This window comes from Callospermophilus lateralis, chromosome 5, assembly GCF_048772815.1.
Source record: "Callospermophilus lateralis isolate mCalLat2 chromosome 5, mCalLat2.hap1, whole genome shotgun sequence".
Taxonomy (NCBI): Eukaryota; Metazoa; Chordata; class Mammalia; order Rodentia; family Sciuridae; genus Callospermophilus; species Callospermophilus lateralis.
In genome coordinates, this window is record NC_135309.1 from 61,737,626 (window position 1) to 61,757,000 (window position 19,375).

Consider the following 19,375-nt stretch of genomic DNA (forward strand, 5'->3'; position numbering starts at 1 on the left):
CACTTTTTATTTTTATAGTGAGAGAGGGTCTTACTAAGTTACTTAGAGCTTCAATTACTTGCTGAGACTGGCCTTGAACTTGTGATCCTTTGACCTCAGTTTCCCTGGTTGCTGTGATTACAGGTGTGCAACACTACAACCAGCTTAACTTTCATTTTTAATGTCAAATACTTAGCTATTGATAATGATAAGTTAAAACTGCATGGAACTTCAAATTTTTAAAACTATACTCTATGCTTTTCCATTACCACCATATAACTTAAGTTAAATTAAACAATTTACAAATTTTCCAGCTCCATCTAAGAAAATGATTTAAATTAAGTAGTTAATTAATTATGAACTGCATTGGGAATATACTACTCACAAATATATGTAATGCAGGAGTAAATATGTATATAATATAAGAATGAGCCACAATATAATCTATGTAAGTACTTTATATTAGTAATTTCCCATGAATTTGTTTTGCTGCAAGTTAGCAAAAACAAATAATTCACTGAATGAAAAATTTAATTTTAGCAACTAAAAGTGTTAGCATTTCACATCACAGAAACCATAGATATCCTTAAACATGATTTTCTGAAATAAATCTATGGAATTCCTGGTAGATTGTTGTTAATTTATTACATTTTCTTAATGTATAAAAATTATAAGAAAAAAATGTCTCTATGCAGGAATGCATGTGGACTTCCCTTTCCAGCTATGTAAGTATAACTGATACTGGACTTCTCTATTAAACAACTATTGAACTGGAAAATATTTATGAGGCAATAGTTTTCAGTCACTGCAGAACAAGAATGCAAGACTTCAAGTCACTGAAAAAAAGAAGACTTATTATAGAAGCCTTGCAGTTATCATTTTTGCCTGGGGACAGTTCCTTGACTGTTACAGCAAGCTGCAGTCTAGGTAGAGCATACTGCTCCTACTGAGGACACTAGAGATAAGAGTGCTATGCTTGGGAAAATGCCAGAAAGTACATATGCAGATCATTTGTGAGCACTTGGCAAGGACAGGTATGAATGAATACATAACAGATGGAGACTCCCCCAAATCTACCATAGGGTTGCTAATATGGACTAAAGATTTTAAAAAGGTCAGTAGAATTGAGTTGATTCAGGCCACAAATGTGGGACAATATTATGAGATCTTTATATCACTTCTAGCATTTTTTTCTGAGAAAACAGAAAGTCTGTGCTTCATCATACATTCCATGTTCCAGAGAAAGGCCTAGTCTTTCTGACCAAGCCAACCTTGAAACCTGATTCAGCACAGTTTGGAGGTTGATTTCCACCAATTTATAGAAACTTGGGAATCTTCTTGAACTTTTGAGAGATCATTCACACTAAAGAATCAACTAAAACTTGCACAAATTTAGTATGGTGTGCTAGTAATTGAATTGCCTAATAAAACAAGAGTCAGAACTCTTCAAAGAAAGACAGCAGAGTTCTGAGCATCTGTAACATACCATCCACAATGTCTAGAACATAATAAAAAATCACCCAAGAAACACAAAAATGTGAAGCAGGGAAAATAGTCAAGATAAACCAATCCTGAGATAGCTTATATGTTGAATTTAGCAGAATAATGTTGCTATAATTAAAGTCTCAGAAGAGTGAGAATGGGTAAGAAAAAATATCTGAAGGCATAGTGGTAGAAAAGTATTCACATTTGTTGGGTGTGGTGGCGCATGTATGTAATCCCAGAGGCTCAGAAGGCTGGGGCAGGAGGATCACAAATTCAAAGCCAGCCTTAGCAACTTAGTGAAGACCTGTCTCAAAACACACACACACACACACACACACACGCACACACACACACACACACACACACACACCACACAAACATGAAAACATGATAGTGATAATAAAAGGCCTGGCCCTGGGTTCAATCACCAGTACCAAAAAAAGTCCTCCAATTAATAAAACAAGCCAAAAAAACAAAAAAACACATAATCGGCCCATCAGACAATAATTGCTTTATTTAGCTATCATCAGAGAAAAGAAATATATTACATAGGGGGAACAATGTTAAGGTTGATGACTGACTTCACATCAGAAAAACAGTAGATCCAAATTATATTGTTATGTTATGTATATGCATGAATATGCAACAATGAATCCCACCATTGTGTACAACAATAAAAATAGGGAAAAGAAAAAAATAGAATAACAGTTCAAAGACAATAAAACAATATTTCTAATGTACTAAAAGGAAGAGAGAGAAAAAAAACCTGTCAATGAAATGCTACCAATAAGATCTATCTCTGAAAGGATATCTTTTAAAAAAAGTATTCTACAGCTAATGTCACACCTAATGGTAAAAATTGAATGCTTTCTTCTTGAGGCAGAAAGGAAGGTCAGAAGATCCACCATTCCCATGTCTATTCACTGTCGTACTAAATCTCATAGAAAGAAGAGGTATAAATACTGGGAATAAGGAAGAAAAATTCTCTCCACAGTTGTTATGACTCAGTACAAAGAAATTCTAAAAATATAGCAAGAAAATGCTCCAACTTATAACTGCATTTTTAAGGTCACAGGATATAAATTCAGTTTGCAAAATTCAGTTGTATTTCTATATACCAAAAATGGGCAGTTGAAAAAAATAAAACTACCCTAATTTCTGAAGTTATAAAATACTTAACAATAGCACAATACATGCATTCCTTTAAAATGGAGACTATAGAGTTATGCTGAGAGAAATTAAAAATCTAAAGATTTTCAGAAGACTTAATATTATTAAGATGCTCATTGTCTTCAAATTAATTTGTGAATTCAAATTTATAGATTTACTGTTATCCTGTTATAAATATGAGATGTCCCCTAAAAGCTCCACTTAATGCAGAAATACTCAGAGGTAAAATGATTAGATTTTGAGAATTGTAACCTAATGAGTCCATCCTAGTTTGAGTGGACTGATTGAGTGGTAACTGTAGGCAGGTGGAGTGTGTCTATAGGAGGTGGGTCACTGGGAGTGTTACTTGGAAGGCACATCTCCTCTAGGGTCCCTCTCTGCTTCCTGGTTGCCATGCCCGGACTGCTTCCCCTATCATCCCTTCTGCTATGACGTTCTGCCTCATCTTGGGCCCAGAACTGTGAAGTTGGATTTCTATGGACTGAGACCTCTGGAACTGTGAGCCAAAATAAATTTTTTCTCCTCTATGTTGTTCATGTCAGGTCTTTTGGTCACAGTGATGAAAATCTGACTGAAACATACCAATGAAACTTTCTTCAGGCCTTTATTATTTGCAGTACTGGGGATTAAATCCAGAGCCACGTTTCTGCCAGGCATATGCTCTACTACTTAACTATATCCTTAGCCTTTTTCATTTTACTTTCAAACAGGGTATCACTATTGTTCATGCTAACCTTGAACTTGTGATTCTTCTGCTTCAGCCTTTGGAGTAGGAGAATTTCAGGCATGTGCCGCCATGACCAATGGTCTGCAGGCCTTTTTGGTAGAAATTGAAAAGCTTATTCCAGTACTTTTATTTGGAAATTCAAATGAACTAGAGGAACCAAAGCAGTATTGAAGAACAAATTCAGTGGAATTTCACCATTTGATTTCAAAAGTTACCATAAAGTTTTGTTAATCAAGAAAGTAGAGTTTTGAAAATTAATCATATGTATCAATGAAACAGAATAAGCAATCTGGAAGTAGACTGATGCACACGTGTTCAACTGATTTTCAATAAAGCCAGCAATATAATTCAACACTATGAAGATAGTCTATTCCTCAAATGATATTCAAATATCTGAACCTTTGCATGAAAAAACATGAATGTCAACCCCCATTGAACATAATTTTAATATAGAATCATAAGCTTAAAGATGAAAGCTACAACTATAAAACTTTAAGTAAAACCAGAAACTGAAATCTTCATTAACAGAAGGCAATGCTTTCTTAGGATGCAAAAAAGCACAAATAGACATATTAATATCAAAATTAAAGTATTCTCCTATCTGAAAGACTACATTTGAAAATGAAAACCAAAAAACGTGATAATTGTCATATATATATTCCATATGTGTGTGTGTGTGTGTGTGTGTATATATATATATATACAGGAACTTGTATCCAGAGCATATATATGCACATGTATATGTACAAACATATGTATAAACATATAAAACTCGTAGAGTTCAGAAAAATAAAAAAGAAATATGAATCTCCAATAAATATATGAAGAGATGCTCAGCATCACTAATAATCCGTAAAATGAAAATTAAATTTGCATTCATTCAAATGACTTCAGTTTTTAAAATTGAAAGCACCCAATGATGATGAGGATAGATATGGAACACTCCTAAACTAGAGGGATGATAAAAAGTTTCAAGCATGTGTAATAACAGTATTTTCTTTAAAAGTTAGGCATTTGTTGGCCATATAACTCAGATCAGATTCTGGATATTTGTCAAAGGAAAATAAAAACATGGGCTGGGGATGTGGCTCAAGCGGTAGCGCGCTCACCTGGCATGCGAGCGGCCCAGGTTCGATCCTCTGCACCACATACAAACAAAGATGTTGTGTCTGCCGAAAACTAAGAAAAATAAAATATTAAAATTCTCTCTCTCTCTCTCTCTCTCTCTCTCTCTCTCTTTAAAAAAAAAAAACATTCATTCCTAGAGAAACTTGTAACTGAGAATTTTTGGTAGTTCTAGGTAACTTAAGTGTCTATTTACCAGTGAGTGTATATGTTGTCATATATTAATACAGAGGAACCATCTTCATCAAACTGCTGATAAACACACAGCATGAATAAGTGTTAAAACATTATGTTGAGTGAAAAAGTTAAATTAAAAACAGAGATCAGAAGGATGATTCTATTTATATAAAGTTGTAGAACAGGCAGAATTAATCTGTGGTTTCAGATGTTGCTTTCTCTAAGTATAGGGTAAAATTGCAAACAGGCACGCCTGAGGGAAACTTCTGCAGTGATGGAGATGCTGTATATCTTGCTTTGAATACATGCACTTATACATTCCTCAAAATTTATCAGAATTTGTGAATTTTATGTAAATTTTACCACAATAGAGTTGATTAAATAAAGTACACTAGTGAATTGAAATTGGAGAGAAGAAAGACCTGCACGGATGGAGCAGAAAACTGTGGCAATATGATTTGAATCCAGAGTAGAACAAGGTCCAGATTATGCAGATTGTAAATGCCACAATAGTTTTTTTTTCCTCATTTAAGAGCAATGAGAAGCCTCTCCGTATGTTTGAGCAAGACATTAACAATATTGGATTTGTGTCAAAATATGGCAATTCTTGTTGTAGTGTGGAGAATAGTCTAATGACAGAACTTGGTTGTTGTCTTCAACCATTTAGAAGGTCATTGTCCTTGTCCATCATGAAAGATATACATGTACCTTTGATTGTGACAGAGATATAAAATAGCAAAAATTAATAAAATGGGATGATTGAATAGAAATTATCTATGTTTTTGCAAATACTAGCTATTAATCTTCCGTTCATTAATTATCCTGAGTCTCTTATTATCAATAAAATAAGGATAGTAATACAAGATGATGAATGTAAGTTGTAACATTGATGAATGTAAGTTCTTCCTGGAGGAAGAAAAGAACCACAGGAAATAACTGCATTTTAAAGGATAAGAGTCACTTTTCCCCCTGGAGAGCTTTCAACACATTCTCTGTACTGCACAGCAAAGTCCTTTTTTCTGAGAATTCATTGAGTTTGCTTTATGTGTATTGCATTGGATACTGTTTCACTTAATAGTCTCTATTTAACTTTATACTGATAAAAATAAAATGTAATTTTCATATCTAATTATGTAAAATACAATATTAGATTAAATACTTAATTTTTTGGGGGGAGGGTTGCACTAGGGATTGAACTCAAGGGGGACTCAATTTCTGAGCCATATCCCCAAGCCCTATTTTGTATTTTATTTAGAGACAGGGTCTCATTGAGTTACTTAGCGCCTTCCTGTTGCTGAGGCTGGCTTTGAACTAATGATCCTCCTGCTTTAACTTCCTGAGCCACTGGGAATTCACTGGTAATGCAGACATGAGCCACCACACTCAGTGAGATTAAATAATTTTCAAAAGGAAAAACAAGTTTATAGTTTTTTAAAATAAAGGCCATACTAGTTTTTTTTTCTGCAGGATTATCAGCAAAATAAAACCTAAATTAATTTCAGAATATTTAATGAGTAACTAAAACTTAATTCCTTTATTTTATTTTCATAGATCTCTATATTCTTCTTCTTTTTTTTTTTTTTTTTTTTTTGCTTGGTGCTGGTGATTGAACCCAGGGCCTTGTACATGCATGCAAGGCAAGCATTCTACCACTCTACCAACCAAGCTATATCCTCAACGCCTCTATATTCTTTTTATTTAAATTATTTTGTTAATAAAATTGTTAAAATATATCAAAAAAACATGCATTTTGTTCCTTTTCTTTTCTTTTTTTCTTTTTTTTTTTTTTTTTAATGGACGAGGTCACCCTCACGAAATTTCAGAGTGACAAGATAGATTTAGAAAGATCATATGATTGAATGTACAGGCCACTTTTAATCAGTTTATTTTGGGGTTATTCTAATTAGGAATCCAACTTACATTAAAATTTACTTTGTTTATGGCTTTGAGCTTTTTTCTTAATCATGTTAAAAAATTTTAAACTTTGCTTCAATATCAAAAAATTTATTTATGATTTGCTTCTAGAAAAATGACAAAGTAGTTACTTTCATGAACATTACTACAATTTTCAGTGAACACATATACCTTACTTTTGCATTGTTAATTTAAATATTGTATGTCACATTTATTTTGTAGAAAACATTTCATAAATATATATTTTATAGTGTTAAATATATTGCTTAAAAAATTGATAGTGCCATTAGCAATATCTATGATTAATTATGAGCCCATAAAGTATCACATGCTTAACTTAAATTTCTAACTTGATTGACCACCATTCTAATATAGAGAATTTAGAAATTTTAAAATGTATGAAACATATATGGATTCTATATATTTATTTCTAGATTGATGAATGGAATCTGTCTTCCTTTTTTATAGTAGTAGATTTGGGAAATATGTCTTCCTGGACTGTATAAGAGAATAATCATAATTTGAGAACTAAATTATATTTTTCTTTTCTTACTACAAATTCAATATACTTATTATGGAAATTTGACAAATACAAGAATAAATATAAAAATTAGCCTATTACCTCACAACCTAGGAAGAAATATGGTTAACATTTTTTAGTATATTTCTTGTTTTATTGCCTAAAAAGCACACATTTCAAGTAATTAGTATTTATAGGAAAGATTTTTTTTCTCCCTGCCAATACTATGACGTTTATTTCATTTTTTATTTATATTTTTCTCTTTAATGCTCTAAAAATTAAGAAAGAAAAAACCCTTTAAGACTCCTCTTAAAATTGTAAGCTTATTTTTTTATATGAGAAAGCTTAAAATACCAACATTCTTAACTAACTACTCTTCATCATTACCTCCTTTGTTGTTAGCCTTCCCTAGCTGTACAGAGGTAGTCTTAAAGAAAGACAAGAAGAAAAAAAGAAAGCAATGTGATGTATTTCACATGTACAAGAAACAAAAAATAATGTAAAAACAACTGGTTGTTTATCAGTGCAGTTATGAAACAAACATCATAATTGGAGTTGAAATCTTCATTTTATGTACAGTTTATGTTCCTCATTTTCCCTTAAAAATCAAACATTTGCTTGTGTTAAATAGTCTCTATGAAATGTTGTAGTATAATTCTGTTTCTTTTTTCAAAGTAATACATATTCTCATAGTCGAAGTTTAAAAATGAGTTTTAAACATATTCTTATAAGCATATTCTCATGGCAAGAGATAAACACTTTAATATTTATATTAAATTACCATTTAGCCAACTCCCACTCTCATTCTCTTACCCTAAGGTATCCTATGCTAACAGTTTGTATGTAAAGAACATTGTTTTATATTATGCCTAATTTTCTTTCTGTATTTTTTTTCAATTTAAATTATGTCTTCAGAGTCTTTTTGTGTCATTCATTGTGGAAGTCAGAAAAAATGCCCTTGAATGTACCCATGTCCCAGTCTTCAAAAAACCATGAATATGTCACCTTTTATGACAAAATGGATTTTGCATATGTGATTAAATTAAGAATCTTGAGTTGAGGAGATTATTCAGTATAATCTGAGAGAGTACAATGTAATAATAAGAGTACTAAATTGTGGAAGAAAGAGGAAGAATTTTAGAGTCAGAGAGGGAAGGGAGGATGACACACAGCTGGATTTAATATGGATAAAGGACTCATCAGCCAATGAAGTCAGGTAGTGGTTGGAACCAGGAAAAGAGAGTAGATTATATTCTAGACACTCTAGAAGAACTGCAACCCTGATGAAACCTTGATTTTAGCCCAGAAAGATCTATATTCAGCTTCCCTCTAAAACTATAAGAGAACAAATTTGTTTTGCTTTGAGCCATTAAGTTTGTTGTCATTTGTTATAGTAGCAACAGGAAACCCATACATTCATATGGGTCTGTATCATTTGGAAGGAGGTTCAGAGAAACTAAATATTTATTTAGTTAAAAAAGTATTTGCTCTATCAAGAGGAATACATATATAAAATGTTGGTAGACACTGACAAACTGTTTTTTACTCACCATGGAGGATAACTCTTTCTCCATATCTCTGCTTCCAGGGCAATAGCAGTGAAAATCAGCTCACTAAAGGGAATTATATTTCTCAGTGACTTAGTATTGTTTGGTCAGGAAAGTCTAAATGATTGTTTTGTGTAATTGAGAAGCAGGGAGAGATCCTTTATTACTTAGTATAAACTTAATGGTGGTCCTGTGCAATGACACATGTAGGAGGAGGCTGAAGCAGGAGGATTGCCAGTTCAAAGCCAATCTAATCAAAAACAAGGCACTAAACAACTCAGTGTGACCCTGTCTCTATATAAAATACAAAATGGGGCTGGGAATGTGGCTCTCTGGTTAAGTGCCTCTGAGTTTAATCCCTGGTGCTCTCTCCACCCCCCAAATAAATCTAATGGTGGTTAGATATTTAACTTTATAAGTATGCTGTAAAAAATAAAATCAGAAAAATATTATCTCCATGGATCTCATGTTCTTATCTGTATTTGTCAGGCTAAACTCATAACGAGGTTCAGTTTCTAGTGAAAGTTTCTCTTAGATAATTATTAATTTTTTTGTGTTATACGAGCACATTACTGGGAAAGATGTTTAGCTCAGGGATTAATTTTGGTCTCAGCTAAAATGCATAATGTTCTTATAAATCCAAACCTATCTGAGGTAATATATTTGTCAAATTCTTCTGTGTGATACAATAAAGTAAATAGTTTAAAGCTGACCTAGTGCTGTGGGATCATAGTAACAAAAAACATAAAACACATTTTCCCAACTGTCATCTCTATGATTTCTTAGCATAATTTTCACATTTCTCTCTGAAATCATAGAGAAGGCATAAGCCTCTGTCTCATGAAAATTCTCTTTAATTTAAAATTTAATTTTATTTGTGATGTTTTTTGCCTTTCGTATTTATTGAAATGCTTTTGGTTTATGCACAACACTTCTAAAAGTTGGTTTCAAATGAATGCCATTGGCAAGTAAGATAGAAAATTTAATAAAATATGGAAATGGCAGAAATAATCTTGATTTAATACAAATCACAGAATAATTTTTGAATGACTCATTTATAGGTATATCCTAGGGCACTATAAAACTCCACAGTGAGACTCATTCTCAGATGCATCTTCATTCTTGGAAATTAAGACTACATTTCTTTTTTTCCAATATAAATCAGAACTTACACAGAATTTATTGGCCTTCCCAGTTGGCGAAGTCTAACGGTATCATTTCCATAAACTCACGTAATGAAACTCTCTGTCTGCAGACTCTGTGTATGGGAGCCCAAAATGAGAATACCTGAATATAGGTCTGGGAGCAAACAAATCTCTATCCCCCACCCCACAAAAACAATCCCTGAACACTAAGTTAGGAATAAATTCTTTTGGTCCCAGAAGGAAACTGATAATTAAGAATCTAAGACTTCTTTAAGAATTATAATTTTATTTGAAGTTTATTAATGCTGCTGGCAATTTATTTTTCAATTTTAGTGAGAGATGCTTCCAGGTTTAGGGTAAAAGAACATTAAAAAAATAATAATGCGCTTTATTCATTTGTTTGCAAAGTGAATAGAAATTGGCTGTATGGGGATCTTCAAGCCCTTCACATTAAGCAGTGCCTTTGCCGTAGTTTTATCATGCTGTTCAGTTACAGATGAAATCCCTTGGTTCTCATTATGTAAATCAAATAGTCATGTTGCAGCCTCATGCATCGTGATATGATGTATTATATGTTTAGAAGAAACACATAAAATCTCTTTTCCCCTACATCTGAATATACTTTACACTCAGTGATTCTTGGCCTTAAGGTGAACATTTGATTTTATGTGATTCTTTGATTTGCTGCATTGCCATCTTATTCAATATCATCTCTTGGGGTGTTGCTTTCTCCATTTGTTTGCTGGCAAAGATGGAGAAATTGAACTCTCCACTATTTAAGATAATTCCTAGGCTTTTTTTCTCACTGACCCTAAGGAATTTATCACATGTGTCATACTGTCCTGTCCCTTCAGAGAGGAAGCCCGTTTTATCTAACGTTGTGTCTTTCCCTCTATCCACTACGTGGCATATAAGAAACTTGGTGAATTCATCACATCCAAGGGAAGCAGTTATGCACTGCACATAGTAGAGGGAACCATTTACATTGTTGCATATGCACATGTTCCTTTAGATTGTATAGTGCTCAACCTGTGCTTCTAGGCATGGTATCTCTGAAAATTTTGATTTCTATGGTTTCCTTTGTAAACATACTAAAAATATTTTGTGATTTATGAGTCACAAATATGCCACAAAACCTTTTCCTTTCCTCTTCCTCTATAATTATGTTCAGACTCTGGTATATTATGCCACCAGGGTAATATTTTTCAATATCATTTGCATTTAGTTTAAGCCATAGGGATCTACATTGCCAATTTTAGTGACATAAGAAGGTTTTTTTTTTCCTTCCTTATATTGGTAGGTGGGAAAGAATGTGTAATTCTCAGAGTCAAAGGGAAAACTGAAGAATCAAGTCCAAGGGAAGATATGAAGAGGGAAGCTGTAGGAATCTCATCCACTGAGATTAGAAAACTGAGGGCCATTCACATTCTCTTATTAGAACATCCATTTTATGTCCTCTAAATAGTAGGTTTTGGCTTAGGGGCAAATTCTGTGATGAGAAGTTAATGGCTGGAATATTCTGACCAGAAAATATGAGGTAATAGAAGGTAGCTTCCTATTGTACAGGTTCTAGGAGGTAGGGATGGAGTTGTGGCTTGTCTCAGTGACATGGAACCACTCAGATTTTTGAAAACTCTTATTAACCATGGGAATAACTGTTATGATTGAGAGCAGTCTTGTTTTGCTTAGACTTTTAAAGTTTTCCATTTCGTATCTTGTAATATGGAAAGGTATGTTGACTTCTAGTTTATCTTAGAAGAAGGTTAGGGAATGGTAGCTACAGTGGTTACAGTTATAGGATAAAATATCATCGTATCTTCTCTCATTATTTGGAGTGTTCCTTCAAATTTTAGAATGTGTTTTCAGAAAGATCTTTTTTTAAACAACAAAACACATAGGCACTAAAACTCCTACTGTATACAGACAATCTGATGATTTAGGTACTCAACATTTCTTTTTTTACTATTACTATTTCCTTTCTGTAATTAACAAAAACAAATACACCTTGTCACATGCATTCAGTCAGTACAATAGACCAGTAAGACATATGCAGTCCTATTAGGATTATCAATTCAAAACACAAAAATGAAATGAACATTAAAGTATCAAGTATTAACAGCCAAGTTTCATTTATCCAGGATGGGTTAGCTAGTATATTGATTTGCCAGAATAAAATTTTTGAAAAAAAAATGTTTACATGATACACTCTAGGACATGTTACACATGTTACAACTACTCCTGTTTTCTGGAAGCACACAGGAATTAATGGACAACACATTCTCCCGTGTACTACTGTGTTCTCTGCATCTTGGGAGTGGCTCACTCCCTTGCCCATGGGTTGTGCAATGGGTTGTAGGCCTGTGCAATGGGTAGGCCTGTGCAATGGGTTGTAGGCCTCTATAGAGCAAAGGCACCTCTAGAATACCTTAGAAAGGTAGGTAAAGGAGGGAAAAGGCATGGCCACCAAAGCAGATCAAGGCAAGGGGAAGGGGTAATGCACAAGAGGGCCCAGGTCCCTACCTTAGTAGAGTCCTAATGAAATAAGGGAGAAGTATTCTCTGCTAAGAAACCTGCAGAAACAATAAATCTCCTAGTGATCCTCATGAAGCAATTCATTGGATAAGCTATCATACTTGATTTAATATTTTATATACAGCTGTAGAATTATAAAGGTCTTGTTAAGTATTGGGTGTGACTTAAATGAATGGAGTTTATATTAAGTCCCTTGGAGTCTTGTTTTACAGAGATATTGCTTCAGGTTGTGTTTTAGCTTCTGTATGCCAACCTGACCCTTCTCCCCATTGTTCTTAAATTCAAGAGTTCACTCTGTGTTTCATAGAATCATCTGTCAAGCATTTGCCAGAGAAAAGATGAACAATTTTAACAGTTAATTTTTTATTAAATTACTAAAATACTTAATTTTCTAGTCTATTTATACCCATAACTATCCACATACTTCTTTTTGCCTGTAACATTTTGGAAGAAAAGCAATAGCAATATTGTAGCAATTACTAATTTTGATAATAACTCATGCTGACATGATTCCTACCTGTTGGAAGATCTTTGCAAAAATATTAAATGTTAATTTAGGTAAATGTGAACATTTTATTGAGGCAGGTAGAATTTAAAGAATTTGGTCAAAGTTATTGCATGATATAAAATAGTACAATAAAATAAGGTCTATATGACTTGATTCTCTATATTAAACTCTAAGATTAACAATATGCCAGTCTTTTGTTTTACTATGTTTAATATCTATAGGACAGGTCAAGATTGAGTTCATTTCTTTTAATTACATGGTTATCTGCCTGACAAGACAATCAGAAAATGTTCCCATTTTAGACATCTATAAGCTATAGAAAAAATACGTGAAACATCCTTTCATGTGCACACATAAGTCAAAAAGAGCCATGGCAGAAAAATGTAGTCAGCAAATGTAGATGAAAAATAATAAAATTTCCAGAAAATAAATATGATATTTACACTTTAAATTTCAAATTCCAAGTTAAAGATGTAGCTGAAGAAAGCACCTGTAGAACGGATAGTAGATCTTTGGGATTCTCCACAGATTGGTGAAACAATCTGAGTGCAGACAGTGACTGAGAGTTTATAGATGTCAGAAAAGCACAAAGGACATATTCCTAAAGGAGTTCTAGGATAAGAGAGTAGAGAGAATGTCAGAGATAAGAGTTTTTGTGTTTTCAGATTGAAAAATAAACCAAATATCAAAGAAGAGAAATAAAAACAGTATCAGCATTCAGATACTTCTAGATGGAACTGAAGAACTACAAAGATAAAAATAAACATTAAAACTAACTGGAGACCAAATGTAGGAAAGAAGAGAAAAAAATGTGATGGCAGACTTCTAATCCATTTTTAGGAGTGCTAGAAAAAAAGAAGTAATATCTTTGGTGTACTGATAATAAAGTCACCTCCTGCTCTGCAATGAAAATGAAAAATAATAAAAATGAAGGACACAAAACTGAGAAGTTTACTATTCACAGTCTTCATGAAAGCATGCACTTAAAAATAATGTGCCATTTGGCTGGGGATGTGGCTCAAGCGGTAGCGTGCTTGCCTGGCATGTGTGGGGCGCGTGGTTCGATCCTCAGCACCACATAAAAATAAAATACAGATGTTGTATCCACCGAAAACTAAAAAATAAATATTAAAAAAAACTCTACCTCTTTAAAAAAAAAAAATCTGCCGTGTACATAGTAAATATACAAGTTATAACTGAGAAAACGCTTTCTAAATACATAAGAAAATTGCCAAATAAGCACTGATGGTTTAAAACTTCTAATTTGAGATCTTAAAAAATCAAGATAGGGTCTGGAAATTTACCTCAGTTGGTAGAGTACTTGCCTTGCATGCACAAGGGCCTGGGTTCAATCCTCAGCACCACAAAAAAAAAAAAAAAAAAAAAAAAAAAAAAAATATATATATATATATATATATATATATATATATATATATATATATATATATATATATATCAAGGCAGGACTCCAGTATCAGATTTAAAAATATGAAAGATTGAGGAAGAGATTTGATTAAAAACACAATATGGCTGGGTGCAGTGACTCAGACCCATAATCTCAGTGGCTACAGAGGCTGGGATGGTAGGGTCATGTGTTCAAAACCAGCCTCAGCAACTTAGGCGAGGCCCTAGGCAACTCAGTGAGATCCTGTCTCTAAATAAAATACAAAATGGGGCTGGGGATGTGGGTCAGTTGTTAAGCACCCTAGGATCAATTCCTGGCACCCCCCAAATAAAAAAAAATTAAAAGCACAATATGTCCTTGTGGTTTTTTTAGAAGATGACTATAGGATATAATTTTTAGCTTTCAACATTTAAAGTTCATGCGGTAGGCAGAATAATGTTCTCCCCAAAATGTCCATGCTCTAATCTCCAAAACCTTAAAAAATATTATATAACAGAAAAAAATTGTAGGTAAGTTTATGTTAAGGACCAGAATCATTAGTGTTGACCCAATACAATCCCAGGGTATAGGGGAGAGAGGCAGAGAGAGATGTGATGATGGGAGCAGGGATTGGAGGGAAGTTGGCTTGAAAAGGGACCACAGGTCAAGAAGTCTGGCAGCAGGGTTTCAGAAACAACATAGGTCTCTGTCAACACATGAATGGATAAATAGAGTGTGTATATAGACACAATGAAGTTTTATTCAGCCATAAATAAGAATGAAGTTATGTCATTTAAAGGAAAATGGATGGTACTGGAGAGCAGAATAAGCAACTCAAATTAAGGATTGCTTTCTCTTATATGTGGAAGCCAGAGGGAAAAATAAGTAAAGAAAAAAGAACTTGTGAAAATAGGAGTTAAAAACCATTAGACTAGAGAAGGAGATGAAGAGAAGGAGGAGGAAAAGGAAGGGGAGTACAGGGAATGGAATGGGACAAATTATGCATTGTGCATGTATGAATATGTCACATGAATCGCATTATCAAGTATAATTATAATGCACCAGTTAAAAATTAAAGGAAATTTGGCCACCTCTAGAAGTTGAAAAATGCAAGGTAAGTGACTCTCTCCTGGAGCTTCTTGGGGGTACGCTACACTGCCAACACATTGATTTTAGCCCAGCAAAAATAATTTCAGATGTTACCTCTGGACTGTAAGATAATAAATATGCATTATTTCTACCAAATAATAATTTTTGCAGCAGAAACAGGAAACTAATGGATTCTTTTTTAAAATGTAAATGTAGCCACACATGAAACACTATTTAATATTGCTTTAAAGCACTTTTAGATAAAAGAGGGAAATAAAACTAAATAGGAAAGGAACAAAGAAATATAGCTTGGCAAATAGAGATCACAAGTAAGATTATAGACAAATCCAAATATAATAATAATAATAGTAATAATAATAATAATAGAAGAAGAAGAAAAGATTAAATTTACTTTTAAGAATATTATATTAATAGATTAAATTTTTAACCATATGCTGTTTGCTGTAGACTCAAAATGAAATTTAAAAGTGAAAAAGAAGATTGGCTAAGCAAATAACCATGTATTACTAATATCTTAATATCTATCAATATCAGACATAATAATCTTTAACAAAGAAAATATAAGGGATAAAAATGAATTTTACACAGTAATTCAAACAGTAATTTAAAACAATACAAAACAGTTTAAGTACTCAATAACTTAGCTTTGAAATAAACAAAGCAAAATTAGTAAACTACAAGAAGGAAAAGTCAAAAGAATTTATAACCACTCTGGATTTTCAGCTGTACTTCCTCAGCAACAGATGTATTGATCAATTCTAATTTGTTTATTGTATTAATGAATTGCCTATCAGAACAGTTAATAGCTGAATCTAGTGAGCATGGATGGAACTGCTGCAAATATACAACATACATTCAATCATGCAAGGAAATTTGCAAAATTATATGTAGTTACCAAATCATAAATATTTCTGATCAGCCAAACAGTTGTAACTGAAAACTTGCCATTTTAGTTATTAATATAGATATCCTTGGAGAGTTGGCAGGAGTATCATGCTAATATTTTAAAGTCATTTTTCTCATTTAGGAATGGCATTCAGATCCTATGAAAGAGGAATTTTCTTTTTAAAGATAGTTTTTATTTTCTCCTTCACACACATACATAGGAATGTTGTAATATTGTTTATAATAGTCAATGTTTAACAGAACCTAAATGCTCAACAATAGGAAATTGCTTATGTTATGGTAAAAGGATAGCAGCAATAGAAACAAATACACAGAAAAATGTAAATAGCTAAATTGACTGTGTTTACTCTATGCCTGGCATTGTTTTAATAGCTTATATGAAATAATTCACTCAACTTACACAATAAACATGTTTACATGTTTTATATGTTAAATCTTTTGACCTACATAATCAAACTATGTGATAAATTTTTATTAATTCTAAGTTTTAGATGAGGTGACTGAGGCACAAGAAGGTGAAGTGATATGCCTAAGAGTAAGAGGCACATAAAATGTTTTGATTTTTGTACAGCATGCTGTAAATCTCAAGCTGCTTAATGATTAAGTTCTACTAAATTATGGTCTGTGAAATCCTAAGTAACTGGTAATAAGAGTGAAGTATTCCTAAGGAATGCTCTTCAAGATAGTAAAATTGTAGAATGTTATTCATAAATAGATTCCACTTGTGTAAATACTAATTCCTTCAGGCCCTTATTGGAAGATTATTGGCCATTAAAATTATTTTCTAATCTTATGATATAAAAATGTTATGCTGTTCTAAATTTTATTCCTTACATTTAAAATTCCAATCTGAAAAATCTTTTTGTTATGTGAAGTAGAGATTTTTTAATAGTTATACAAGTGGAAAGCCATATACAAACACTAGATACTATTTGTTTTAAAATAAAACATGCAATCTTGCAAAAATTTAAAACAAGAGACAATAATGTCTCAATATCAGATATAAATGTACCATGAAATCTTAATCTTCCATTTTTTTAGAATTAATGATTAGTAAAATCTTATTCTGAATTTTATTTATTAAATACTTAGGGGATAAAAGATGTGTTTAATTAATCATAACTATTAAAATGAGTCACGTGATATCTACTGATTGTGCAAATAAATTTATCTTTACTTTGATTTTTTACTCTTCTTTCTAGGAAAGATTTCTGTGTACATAAAGATGAACCCTGTGACACTGTCGGTAAGTGTGTGTTAACATTTTCACATTTTGGGGGAATTCTGGAGACTTTGAATATATGGATACTTTAAATATAGTAAAATATTTAGTGTGGAAGTTTTAAAGAAATATTTTAGAATGTTAGAGAAATATATATTCCACCAACATATTTAATCATTGGTTAATACTTCTGTTATTAATGAAATCAGTTCAAGTCATGTATTAGCTATATATGGAGACAATTTTTAAATGATACTTTAAGACTATCATCAATTCTTTTTTGTTGACTTTCCAAAGATAAACACATACATTTGATAAAATTCTATTGTTACTGGTAACTCAGGACAAAATATATTGATTTATTTTTCTGTTTTATGTGGTTGAAGTTACTTGCAGAGTGTATCAGAAGAAAGACCATCTAATTTGCCTGACTTGTAAGGACTCTTAGTGCATATAGCATCAAATTTTCCATCTCTTAAATTGGATATCTAACATCCATAAAGCATAACCATTCAACCAGTAGAATCTATGACTCACAGTTTTTCTAATTTTGAGAGAATGGCTATATATATATATTTTAAAATAAATGCATCTATATAAAAATCAATTTACCTGTCCAAAAATACCCAAATATTGTTTTTTTTCTATTTTAAGTCATATAGCTTTATGTAAAAATGTATAATTGGTAAAATGTATTTGTGTCATAATTTGGGGCATATCAAGTGGGCTTCATTTCTGAAGGATGATATTTTAAATTAACCATCTTTGTGGTATCATTTGTTCATTACAAAATGAATAATAAATAAAATGAATGAAATTAAATAAATAGATATGGGTATTTTTAAAATAATTTAAACTATTTCCTTTAACTTTAGTTCTCATTAACCTCCTTCTATGTTTAAAATCTTAGATAAAATGTTCAAAATAATTAAACTAATATAAAGTAGATGGTTATGAGGTGATTTGGAAATATGATGATGATGATGGGAATATTTGGTTCCTAAGGGACAGAGCATAAAGAGCTACACAGTTAGGGAGAAGCTGAACTGATTTAGGGATGAAACTCCCAGTGTGATCTCACTAACCTGCTTTCTGCAGTTTTCTTCTCTTCTTTCCTGAATCTCCAGAAATCAAAACTTGATGCAGTTTTAATCTCCCTAACCATGGAAACATTTGATCATCAATAAAGCTTTTCTCAAAATAGGTACCTTTTCTTGAACTGACTTGCTGTGCTATCTTCCCCCTCCTACAGACTCTCTCTTTAAAATGGGCAGATCGAGGTCTTGCTTTGCTTGACCAAATGAGAGAAATGTCAGGCAATATCTTTATGATTAGCCCAGGCCTATCCAGGGTTCATTTCAGGAGCCCACCTAAGCAAGCCACCATATAAGACTGTCCTGGATGGAACATGTGACCTCTGTTCTGATGGGCTCATTGAGCTGATAAAAGGAACATTTTAGTGGTTAGAATTGCTTCCTAAATTTCCCCACTGTAAGTATGTATAATAATTGGAGAAATGCCACCATGATTACTATAACCACAATAGAGACCAGTGTTGGGATGAATCTGACTATCTACACTGCAGAAGGGGGAGGTGGACAGATCCTTCTCCTGGCTAACCTAGCTGAAACAGTACATTATCCACCTCTGAAGTCCAGTCTGATGTTTAGATTTCTTGATATGTGAATCAATATATCTTCTTATTATTTAATCCAGTTGAGGTCTTTTATTTGTGACTGATAGATTAAGGCCAAAATATTCCCGATGCTTATATATTTATTCACAAGAAAAGACATATATGCAGCAAGTATATTAACATTAATAAAAAGTGCTAATAAAAATTCTCTTTGACTTAATTTAAAAATTAAACAAATTGGATCATTACACATTGTATATTGTCGGGGGCCACCATGAACATAGGAGC

General features: G+C 32.5%; 1 protein-coding gene across 1 annotated transcript in view; it reads left to right on the forward strand.

The window, feature by feature from the left end:
* The window catches only part of Adamts19 (ADAM metallopeptidase with thrombospondin type 1 motif 19), a 268,784-nt gene that overhangs the window by 60,510 nt on the left and 188,899 nt on the right, over nucleotides 1-19,375 (forward strand). The window contains exon 7 of the mRNA XM_076855917.2: nucleotides 17,432-17,475. Within this exon, the coding sequence (XP_076712032.2) occupies nucleotides 17,432-17,475 (44 nt within the window). The remainder of the gene's footprint in view (nucleotides 1-17,431; nucleotides 17,476-19,375) is intronic.